Genomic DNA, 12216 nt, shown 5'->3' with positions numbered 1-12216 from the left:
TTTAGGTAATTGAAGTGATATTTTGTTTGAGTATACTTATGCCATTTTTTATGCACTATTGAAGTTATTGAATATTCAAATGAACATTTTTTAATACACATTATCCCCCACGTTTACGCCATTTTACCACTTTCCTATCTAGCGCATTGTTTATTATTATTTATTATCCTATGTTCACTTGTTTATACACTAAGGATCAGCGCAGCACCACTTACTTATACACAACTAGGCAAACATAACTGTGCCAAACAGCCAAAAAAACCACAACAGGGGTGAAAAGACGCCAGTTCAGTGCTGCTGTGAAAACCTTTTGATCAAAAGTTGCATCTGTAGAAGATTGGATATCCTCTTGACTTTGATAAAGTTCAAAGAGAAGACCAGATGTCAGCCTCACACAGTAGGGCTACACAGGTTTGGTGTCAAAATGCCCAGGAAACGCCCACCAATTTGGTGGAATGGGCATGTAACGGTGCCAGCAGGGGAGGTTTTTGCTAAAGCACATGAGCAGGGTGCCCCCTGCGAGGTCCCGAGGAGATGACGGAAAGGAATCCTGGCTCTGACTACATCCAGGCAAGGTAGAGACCATTCCTGTGGCTGCTTGGGATAAGAAATACTGTTTTCCTTTCTTGCTCTATTTTGTGGAGCAGGCAAGGCAGAATTTGTAGTTTAAGGAAGGCACAAGTTAGCCTGAGCCAAGACCGGGGGATAAATAGAGCATCCAAAGCCAGGGTTAGCGTTTCTGGCAAGAAACATAGGTAAGCTTGTTGTTGTATCTGGAGTCCTCCATCTTTGGCATATCAGGATAAAAAGATCTGGATGAAGAGACTATTCCCCCTTGGTCCAAGCTGTGGCAGCTGAAATAATCCAACTGCCAGTTAACCACTTCTGGGATATGGACCGCAGAAACCGTTGGACTAGTTTGTCCATGAGAGAATCTGGTTTCCGTCAAGGAAGCCAGACGCCTCGTGACCCCTCTTGACGGTTGATATATACCACCATGGTGGCAATGTCTGACTGTACCCGAAATTGGAGTCTCTTTAGAAAAGGGGGGGGGGGGGTTCAGTGCTATTGGAATAATTTGACTGCTCTGAGCTCCAAGATGATGGGAGGATGGTTTCCTCTCTTGACCATGTGTCCCTGAATCACCTGCTGTAAGAACTTTCTGATTGTGAGGAAGGAAAGATTTTCCCACTGTTCAAGCTGGAGTTGTGATCAACCAGGACAAGGAAGCTCTTGCTTGGTTAGGGAGAAAGGGCATGTTTCAGGGAAGTAAGTCAGTCCTGCTTCTTCTATGCAAACAGAATGTCATGTTGGAGAGTTCCTAAGTGGAATTGAATGAAAGATACTGCCTCAAAGGTGTGAACTGGTCACATGAACTGGTTAAGTGCCTCAACAAACAGATGTCTATCTTGTAGATGCATATGTGTGAGATGCCTTTTACAGGCAGCTTAGGCTGCCCAAGCTTTTAGCCATAAGATTCTGTGCATATAAATAGACATTAGAGTAATTTTGGATATTTGTCTGATGTATTCCAAGGCATGTACAAATAAAGCAGAGCATAAAAAGGTAATTGCTGTAATAGCATGATCCCAAAAAACAGGGTTTATTCTTCATTCCAGACCAGTTAGCTGCAGTTCAACATATAGAAATAGCTGTGAAAGCTGGTTGCAGGGTTGGGCCTGTCAGGTTAAAAAGCTATTCAGAGCATCTCAAATTTTCGATTAGCAAAATTTTTCAAAGAAGAAACATCTTCAATAGGTAAACATTAGATGTTGATTTAGGACAGAGACAGCAGGATTAACTAGAGCAATAGCCCAATGATTTGCAATTTTTTTTTCCCCACTCGACAGAGTTCAGTAAAGATTTTTTGGGGGAGTGAAAATCCATTCAGGCGTTACCCAGGAGGGAGGAGATTCAACCTGCACAATGCCCAATCATTAGATGTGGTTGCTTCATTTGTTGTCCTTTTTAGGCTTTTTTCCCCATTTTCACCTGGCGAACTGGCCAGGAACATACCCCCTGTAATACAGTGCCCCCACTCTAGACAAAGGAGGGCAAGGGGCACATTTGGACAGCAGCACTGTTAATCTGAGGGAGGGGAGTGTTAGATGGACTAGAAGATTTAAATATAACAAATTGAAGCTGAACTCCAACTAATTTTTTATAAGGAGTTACAGGAAATCATTTTCTGCCTTCTGGGATAAAGGTTTTACATAACTAAAAAAAGCTGATCATTGTAAGAACCTATCAGTGTTAAATGGCTAGTCTCATCCTTATAACTGATACATCAGCAACGGAGCTTGTTTTTTTGAAAAACACTTGCTGGCTGGATCACCAGATGAAAACAAATACAGCCATCACATGCAAGAATTGGGAAGCTGTATCATAATAAATGTTTGCTTTTGGGTTTAACACCACTTTGGCAAGTATGTTGCGTGAAACTGCCTCTTCAACATACTGACTGACAATGTGGAAGAGAGAAATCATGCGCAGCTTTCTCCAACATTGCCTTAACATCCACTTCATTTCCTTCTCCTTCTGTGTCCTCTGGGACTGGCATATTGGTGATCCAACTGCAGTTGAGAAACTGGAGTAGAAGAGGCCATGTGCAAAGTTGGCTGTATTAAAGTAATTGTATGGCTATTTTGTTTTGTTTTTTTATAACTAGTCATACTTACCTGCTCTGTGCAATAATTACGAACAGAGCGGCACTGATCCCCCTCTTCTTGGGGCTCCGTTGCCACTCTTCTCCATATGCCACCATAGGTAAAATATTCCCCTGTGGGATACTTACAGAGTAGAGTGGTGTGGAAATAAGGTAAGCATGTCTGGAAATCGTACATAACCCAGATGTAGACAGTCCTGCAAAGAATCCTCATGTGGAAAAGGATGGGAGGAAGTGCTAGAGTATATTATAAGGGCTGCAGGAAGAAGTGGCGTTAAAGTGTGTGACCAGTGCCATGATAGAACACCTAGTCATCCACCTAAAACTGAACTTTGAGTGGTTGTATACCCCCAAAAAGGTCTTCAGGGACTGGGTTCCATAGTGATGGACCATGAGCCTGAACCTGTATATCATCCTGTGGCTAATGCAAAGTGGAGCATCAAGTGTCAAGGTAGGCAACCCATGCAGTATCTGGTGCCTGAAGCAACATTACAAGCACCACCACAGCGTGGAGTCCAGGTATGGCTCCCAAGGTTTTACTGAGGTTGCACCGATCCGGATATACTAGTTCGGTGTAGGTATTACAAGACAGTGAGGGGTAACTGAAGAAATCCAGGAGAATTAAGAAAAGATAAACTAGTAAAGACAATTCATTCACAAAAAGAAAAAAAGGTCCACCACCTTCAGGCACTAGCAAAGAACTGAGGACTCTCAGAGTGGGATAGGGTTATAGATGAGGAATCCCAGGGGGGACGTGTCCTCAAATGCTTGCCAGTGTCCAACCATCGTGTACGAATATATCGTCCATGTTCTGTATTGTACAATTAAGATATTCTGCTTTTAATAGGTAGGTTGTATGCAGAGTGCCTGAATTAGTGAAAGAACAGGACGCAGACATTGCTGTTATGTCCTATTTTGATGTAAAAAATGCATCCTTGCTCCAAGGTTAAGTGCTGTGTGGGTCTTCAGCAGAGCGAATGTTCACCAGCGATCCTGAATAGGCTCCCTTTCACCTCCACTCCACCATAACTACAAGTGCAGGAAATAAGGTAAGTGCATCCAGAAGGCATATGCAGTAATCCAGGTCCTGACTATCCTGTAATGAATCTTTAAGGCGAAAAGGTGGGAGGAAGTGCCCGAGTACCTTAAAAGGGCTCTAGGTAAAAATTGTTTTTTAAGTGTGCAACCAGTGGTGTGATGTAACATGTGGTCAGCCACCTGGGACTGAGCTCTGAGTGGTTAAATTTTAGCACCAAGCTTGAAAACTTTGCACTGTGAAGTGAATACATTCCAAAAACATAGCCTTGTTTTTACAGTAATGGTCAGAGATACATGGTGACCCTGTTTTACCTGTCCATAATGCTGGTCTGTTTATAAAGTTTAGGTTTCGCTCATTGCGGATGGCATATCCCAAAGGGGGAGGGGGGCTAGGTTCCATAGCGATAGACCACAGTCCTGGACCTGTATAGCACCCTGCATCTGACAACATGTTTCCCCAAGTGCCAAAGTGCGTGCCTATGCAACATCCAGGGCCCGAAGCAACAATACAGGCCAGTTACACAGTGTGAAGCTGGGAGAGGCTCCCAAGGTTTTACTGGTTGCACTGATCTGGATACACTGCAAGTGTTGATTGAAGAATTTAAAGTAAAGAAAGAAAAGAAATAGACATTTTCTGTGAAGAAATCAGCTTCTCTAGTCTATCGCTTTCAGACAAAAAGCAAAAAAATTAGGATTCACAGAGTGGGTAGGGGTTACAGGGAAGGTGCCCATGGTGGTGGATGCGTCTAGCATGTATGGTTGCCAAGCAAAAACATGTAACCAAAAAAAAATATATATATATATATATCACAGGCACTGGCAAACAAGCTCCTGCTCAATGAAGGGAAATTTAAAAAATCTGCTCACTCTGAGACTGCTTGCCACTTCTGTTCTTGGTCTGCATCATTTAAAGCTAGGCTGAGGCACACAGAACTTCTTAGCAACTGAACCTCTATACACTTTTGAAGTTCTCTAGGGTCTGGGCTGAGCATATTTGAAAGCAGTTTCTTCATATCTAAAAAACAAAAAGGAACATATTTTCTTTATTCCATTACAGTATGACACTGTCATACATTTTACAAAATATTTCCACATGCCACTCTCACCCAGCACACAAGCTGTATTAAATGTCACTCTATATACTATACTGGCTGTGGTAAGGAGACCAAGACAAAAAGGAGGGAATAGTTTTTACAGGAAGAATACATTGAACACAAGGGCCTCAAAGTCTGACATCAGGGAGAGCCAGACTATGCAAATATAGACAAGCTCGTTTATATGCAAGTAAAAATAAAAGCAGACCATAAGAACACACAAAATGAAGTACTAGCACATAAACAATACCTAAATCATCAAGTATTTAAATGTCCAGTTCTAAAATATCATATCCATGAAGGCATTCACAGAATGCAGGATAATATATGTCAAATCAGTTAGTCAATCCCAGCTCTATGCATGACATCTGAGGCCAAATGGCAATCTAATGCAGTAAAAATCAATCATTAAACAGTTTTCCTGAATGCAAAGTCGCTAGCATAAAACAAATCAGAATTCGTACTTAAAAGTAAAACAAGGGTCACTGGTTAACAGTAAGCCATTGTCCCGCTTTATGTGGCCTTCGGATGGGCTGTTCAGCTTTGAAATCCGCTCAATGGCAGCCCACTGATGTCCTCCCTTTATGGCTGGTGAGCTTTATGTGTCTGCCGATCTCACACAACTGAGTATGCAGAGCACACCTGTAGCACTAGGTCTATAGGTGTGTTCTGCATACCCAGTTGGGTGAGCTCACAGGCCATAGATTGGGGGCATTGGTGGGCTGTCATTCCATAGCAGATTCATAATACTGCTGTTCCTCAAACCGTAAGTCGTATCCACGGGCCACAGAGGGAGGGAAGGAGGATGATTTACTCTTAGCCAGTGACCCTGATTTTACTTCCAAGAAGGAAATGTTATTGTTTTATGGGAATAACTTTGCATTCAATAAAAACTGTTTAGCAATTGATTTTTAATAAATTTGATCACCTCAAATTTGCTTTAAATGTCATGTAGAGAGGTGCAAGTTTGACTTACGGATTTGACATCGGATTTGATCTTTGCAGTCTATAAATTCTTTCTTGGTTAGGATTTTTTAGAAATGGACATTTGATTACTGGATGATTTAAATACGGTTACTGCACTTTTTTGTTTCTACTTTTATTATCTTCGGTTACAATTGCTGGTTCCTCTCTGGCAGAGCAGATTTGCAGTGCTAACATGCACTCATTATGGCTTCATGCACACTGTAAGCTATAAGTTGTTCTTTTTAATGCACTAGAACAAAATCATTTTTTTTGTTTTGCCAAATTCGAGTAGAAATTTCAGGGGTGTAAAAGCCCAAGCCAAACACTTTTGGAAGAGACTGAGAAAGAAGTGTTCACCAATATATTTCCCAATACATTTTTAAGCATCGATTGTGTACCATTATGCCGTGAACACACAATCTGAAATTCCGCCAGCAAAACTCCGATGAGAGCTTTTTGTCGGAAAATGCGACCGTGTGTATGCTCCATCAGTCTTTTGCTGGCGGAATTCCAGCCAGCAAAAGATTGAGAGCATGTTCTCTATTTTTCGGTCGGGAAAAGTTCCTATCCGAAAATGCGATTGTCTGTACAAATTCCGATGCACAATGCTCGGAAACAATTCAACCCATGCTCGGAAGCATTGAATTTAATTTTCTCGGCTCCTCGTAGTGTTGTATGTCACCGCGTTCTTGGCAGTTGAAAGTTCAGAGAACTTTTGTGTGACCATGTGTATGCAAGGCAAGCTTGAGCGGAATTCCATCGGAAAAACCATCCAAGTTTTTCCAGACGAAATATCCTCTCGTGTGTAAGGGTCATTAGTGTCCATGCGCACAGGTTATTTAAAGAGTTTAGAGGCAGTAAAAACAACCCACTGCCAGTGCATCCAGAGTTCTGGCAGAAAAAAACGATTGGCGCTTCTGAACACTCTTTAACACTTGAGCGTTAATTTCAATGCCCAGAATAAATTATTTTGGCCAATAAAATGAATGTCCAAGCGATTGATGCCTGTAAATATGCCTAAATGAGTTACACACTTATACAAGTGTCAGGCGTTTTTTTCTGCCAAAACATTGCTCCCAGGAGGAGAGACTTCTAGGAGAGTTGGTAAAACGTTTTGTGTGTAGGGGCTTAATAGTTTAGGGAAAAATTTAAAAATTAAAAAAAAAAAAAAAAAAAAAAAAAAAAACATTTAGGATAGCAATATTAGTTGTAAATATGCATTGAAGAAAGAAGTGGTGTAATACTTATTGAGTGCTTGGAGTACCTATTTTTTCCTTTGAGCCACCATTTATCAGATTTAAATTTTCTCCAGGAAGCAACTCTAGCTGCTCTGCACATTCATGAAATTCACCAAATTCAAAACTGCTCAAAGCCCTGCGAAAACAAAGAAAAACACAAGGTTAAAGTTCAGGCACTGCAAAATATTTGTATTCTGCATTAGCTTGAAGAGTAGGTAGAAGGAAAAAAAAAAAAAAAGGAATAAGACTATCATGCATCAACAAAAACCATTTTGCCCATAAATTCTTGTAGCCAAAAAGTTCCACCTGGAGGATTAAAGTAAATGTCTTCCATGTGCAGGAATGTATTGTAACATTTATAGGACAATAACACTAAAACATTTTTGGTCACTGTACTTCTAGACTGTCAACCGCAATAAATCAATGGTAAGAGACGGGTTTTCCATGCATCCTTCAAAAAACTGACAGATTAGGTCTATAGTAAACCCTCTTGTATAAGTACAATTACAAATAAGCTTTTTGTAAAGCCAGAAGCTTACATTTTAAACCAGCGGTGAGCTTGTTTTAACGCTATCATGTAGAATAGGACATGTCCATAGCAGCTAAAGGGATACTAAACTCCGATTTGAAAAAATAAAAATTCTACTCTTGCATGTACATTTAATGCAAAAAAGTACTTTTTATTGCACGCAGCCTCTTCCAAATCTCCAAATTCTTCTTTTTTTTGCTACTGTGGCTCATCTTCCCGTTAGAAAGTGGCTATGTTCGTTCTCCATGGTGCCATTGTGTGTAGGAACATAGCCAGCCTCTCCTGCTCACTCCCAAGAGGGACTAGGAACTACAGGATTTGTAGTGTGCATAGAGAAGTGCACATGACAGCAACAAACATGCACTTCAAAAAATGATTCAATCCAAAAATGTTCTTATGCAAAAGTGCAAAATATATTATATTCATAAAGTGCAAAGTTCATAAACTGATCACTAAAGTGCTCCTGTGCAAACACTGGACAGATTGATCCTGACGGTGCAGTTCTCAGACATTCACTGTTGTGACACCTTCACCATAAAACAGATGGGGGCTTACTAAACCACCAGTGATCTTCCTTACTTTGCAGCCGTAAGCGTGTGGGCGTACCCCTGATGACGTTACATATAACGAAACGATCGTAGGGACGATGCATACACGCCACTGCACAGACGCTTTTTTGAATTTATGACTGTTTGAAGGATAGCACTGGCTATGGTGGAGAAATTTACAGCCAGCAGCATCTTTGTTTTCTATGGAAGTGCACTGATTTTAAAATAAAACGGTTGAGACCATGCTACACCATGAAGAGTCTCCCTGTTTTTTTACCCATTTTAACTGAGGAGTCATCCATCCATCCCACCTGAGACCGTGAGCTGGATCATCTTGTCACCATAAGGGGAACACAGTGAGGCTGGTGGGGGAACACTTTCGGAGGACCAGAGATCCTAATAAGCGCTGAATGATCTTCCTGAGTAAGGAAGATTGCTGGTGGTCTGGTAAGCCCTCATCTGATTTATGGTGAAGCCGTCACAATGGTGAATGTCTGAGCACTGCGCCGTCAGGATTGATCTATCCAGTGTGGGACATTGGCATGCATGAACTGTTTGCACAGGAGCACTTTAGTGATCAATTTATGAACTTTGCACTTTATGAAAATAATATATTTTGCACTTTTCCATAAGGACATTTTAGGACTGAATAATAATTTTGATTGGATTTTCTGCTCACTTTAAAGGTTTTGCACTGCCATATATGGTGTTTTGCACATGGTAATATTTATTTATTTAGCGCTGCACTTTTAGGACATACATATGTGATTAACCTGGTGTTTAGGTTTTAGTGCACAGCTGTTGTATTTACTTTTGATAACACACTAGCGCGGATTTTTTTCTATATAGAATGAACATGCACTGCTGGATCCAAAACAAATGGTCACTGTAAACTCCCAAACACAGGGGCAGAAAATTATAGGAAGAAATGATTTCATGAAAAACAATTACAGTGCCATACATAATGGATACCTATCGATTAATTTAAGAGAATAAGGATATTGTTTAGTGTCGTTTTAAAGGGTTAAGGTTTATGTCCAGCCTTCATTCGATGTGTTGGAGGGGCCTTGAATGGAACGGAGCAATTGGAAGAGGCCACCATGAGACCCAGAACTCACAAAGTATCTCAGAGTGACACATCTGATTTCCAGGCCAGGGTGCAATATCTGGGAGAAATCAGTTTTCTGAAAAGAAGACTGGTCTAGACTGTCTAGCATGAGACCCAAGCACCCCAGGCAAAGGAAGGTTTGAGAGTGGGTCTTTTTGGAAATGGAATAACCAACCGAAGGCTTGAAATATCTGAATAGTCCTGTGGTAGGAGAGAATGTGTGTGGAAAGGAATTTTGTATTAAATTAACCATAGTGTCATAGAAGTGTCATCCCGGTATGATTAGTATACAGGGAAAGGAAAATATAGTTGGGACTTTAGATACACTATGTACACTCAAATAGGAACAAGCGAAGGATTTATTATTAAAAAAAAAAACAAAAAAAAACACAAATTTTAAAATATCAGAAAAACGCAGCACCAACATTGCTGCCTAAAATGCATCACAGTAGACAGTGCACTAGTCCTCAATGTGGGGCTACATGTTTTGCGACTGCCCCGCTTTTTCAGGACCACTTAGATGTAGTACAAGAGAAGAGAGTTTTTGATAATCATCAAAAGCCAGTCCCAATAAAAGGGGCAATCATGCAGTAATAATAAGGGAAGAGTTGTTGGTCCAATAATAGCCTACCGGCCCATGGGAGGATAACACTGTAGGGATAATGGTGATATATGGTCACTTGCCCCTACTGGTAAGGAGCAAGAGAGGAGCTCCAGAAAGAGAAAAAGAAACCCCTTAAAATCAATATTTTCAAATTCGACTATTGATAGGCGAGATGGGTTAGTATCAAGTAAAGTGCCGGGACAACAAAAAGGGGCCAGATATCCCTAAAGATGGATGTCTAAGATGTATAGCATACAATGAAATCCAGGGATTGAAAGCCTAAAGGCAGTAAGGTGCAAAAACCATCCTAGCTCAGCATGGAAAGGGCATCTTTGCATAGACCAACGAATCAAAAGATGGTATGTCTCACCCCTTCAGAGTAGAAGAAAAACATTTTTTTTTAGTGTATCTAAAGTCTCAACTATACTCTCCTTTCCCTCTATACCGAATGGTTGTGGACATTTGTAGATAGCTGGAAGGGAGAGGAGTCCTTGAGAAGGTCATATAGAAACTCTGACCTGAATGCCCTGAGCTTTTAAAGAGGTGCTCCACCCAAAAGGGGAAGCTCCGCTTGTCTGCCTCCTCCACTGCCACATTTGGCACCTTTTGGGGGGCAGGACTGGGGAGCGGATACTTGATTCCACAACAAACTGAGCCAGAAGATTTGAGCTTTTCTTGCACTAAAAGTGCCAATAATTGCCAACAATAAATTAATGTAAATTTAAATTGATGATAATTAAAAGTTGAATATAATACAATTGTATATAAAAATATAAATATTTTTTAAAAATCTGTTTCAGACATAAATTAGCATGGAGCACTCTCAAAAATTCATCTCCTCAGGAGGAGCAGCGCTTCCAGACTTTTACTCATACTATATAGCGGTCCAATTCTCCCATTTCTATCACCTTCATAAAACAGATGGACCTAGATACCGAACCTTAACATGTGAGAAGCCAGGCCGCAGCACACACTCCCCCATACAGGTAATATTCAGAGGCAAGGGAGGTAGAGGGGGTCCCGACAGTCGGAACCTCATACTATCCCATCACAGACGTGTATGGGAGATTGCGATGCAGACTTTTTCCACTCACACACACCCTTGTGGCATAATCCCAAACTACGGGAACTGACTTTAATCCCGGACGTTGACATCTAGGCCTCTAAGGGGATACTATACCTACACCCCCCCCCCCCCCCCCCGGAGTACGAAATTTCCAATCACTGAAGGACAAGTTTGAGCTGCTCCCCCACCCCCATATGCTATTCTGATATCTACAGGAAAGACACGCCTTCGAAACCCAATTTGCAAATGGCTTCCCAAACCCACAAACTCTATCCCTGGTAGATGTGATCATAGGTGCAGACCCCTCCAAACTGATATCCACTATATATAATATCTTGAGAACTCGTTCGGTATCACAAAGTATTGATAAGGCTAGAACCAGATGGGAGGGGGATATAGGCCCCATAGAAGAGTCAGACTGGGACGAGATATTGGAAAACACTAAGAAGGCTTCCCCCAGGCTATCCAAGCACTTGACCCAATATACATTATACACAAGTCTTACCTCAGCCCGGCGAGAATTTCCAAATACCATCCAAACTACAGCCCACTGTGTCCAAGATGTGCTGGCCACCCCTGTACATTCTTCTACCTAATATGGTCCTGCCCAGTGATCCAAACAGGCACAAATTATAAAATTTCTGCATGACCACATGGGTTCGCCCCTACAGCTGGACCCAAAGTCCTGTTTATTGGGCCTGCTTCCGAACGTTTCTATCGATTTTTAGCCACCTTCCTGTATAAAACCCTTTTTAGTGCATGGAAGCTAGTGGCCCGACACTGGATGCAAACTACTCCCCCTACACTTCAGGCCTGGGTTGGGGAAATAAATTTAAATCTGCCATATAAGAAAGTCATCTACTGGCACCGGGGCTGTCCCACCAAAATATAACAAGGTCTGGGATAGGTGGCTTGACACCCCAGACACATGTACTGAGTAGGCCTGTACTCCTGAACAAATATTGGGGGATGAAAACTACCCCAAATCACCAGTGAGAACACTATACTGTAAACTGATAAATGTTTAAGTGAGTCCCCAGTGCAGGGTGTTGCAACACAACCTGATAAATATGAATGGTCAATGACGCAAAGACATATTACAATGTGCAATAGATACCTAACACAACTCACTTTCTTGTGTTTAATTGGCATCCTTCTAGTGTACTGCATGACATGTACTGTGCCTATATGGGGTTTTTTTGTACTAACAAATAAACTTGTTTTGGTTTTTCGGCACCAAAATTTCCATTCGGTGCACCCCTAGGTGCAAGTACCTTTGTGGATACTCTGGGAGCAGAGGATAGAGCAAATGACAGTGCGACAAACTGGAATGGTTTTTCTTCTACTGCAAAGTGCAGGT

The 12216-nt window shown here is 41.4% G+C and overlaps 1 protein-coding gene across 3 annotated transcripts in view; it reads right to left on the bottom strand.

Moving 5' to 3' along the window:
- SMG1 (SMG1 nonsense mediated mRNA decay associated PI3K related kinase) overlaps window positions 1–12216 on the bottom strand; it is a 409928-nt gene that overhangs the window by 215584 nt on the left and 182128 nt on the right. For all 3 annotated transcript variants that reach the window (XM_073591119.1, XM_073591120.1, XM_073591121.1), the window contains exons 26-27: window positions 7028–7137; window positions 4571–4718 (exon numbers count right to left, since the gene is read on the bottom strand). In XM_073591119.1, coding sequence (XP_073447220.1) covers window positions 4571–4718; window positions 7028–7137 — 258 coding nt within the window. The remainder of the gene's footprint in view (window positions 1–4570; window positions 4719–7027; window positions 7138–12216) is intronic.

Source organism: Aquarana catesbeiana, linkage group LG06, assembly GCF_042186555.1.
Source record: "Aquarana catesbeiana isolate 2022-GZ linkage group LG06, ASM4218655v1, whole genome shotgun sequence".
NCBI lineage: Eukaryota > Metazoa > Chordata > Amphibia > Anura > Ranidae > Aquarana > Aquarana catesbeiana.
Note: the sequence above shows the minus strand (reverse complement) of the source record. Positions and strands in the feature narration are given on the sequence as shown.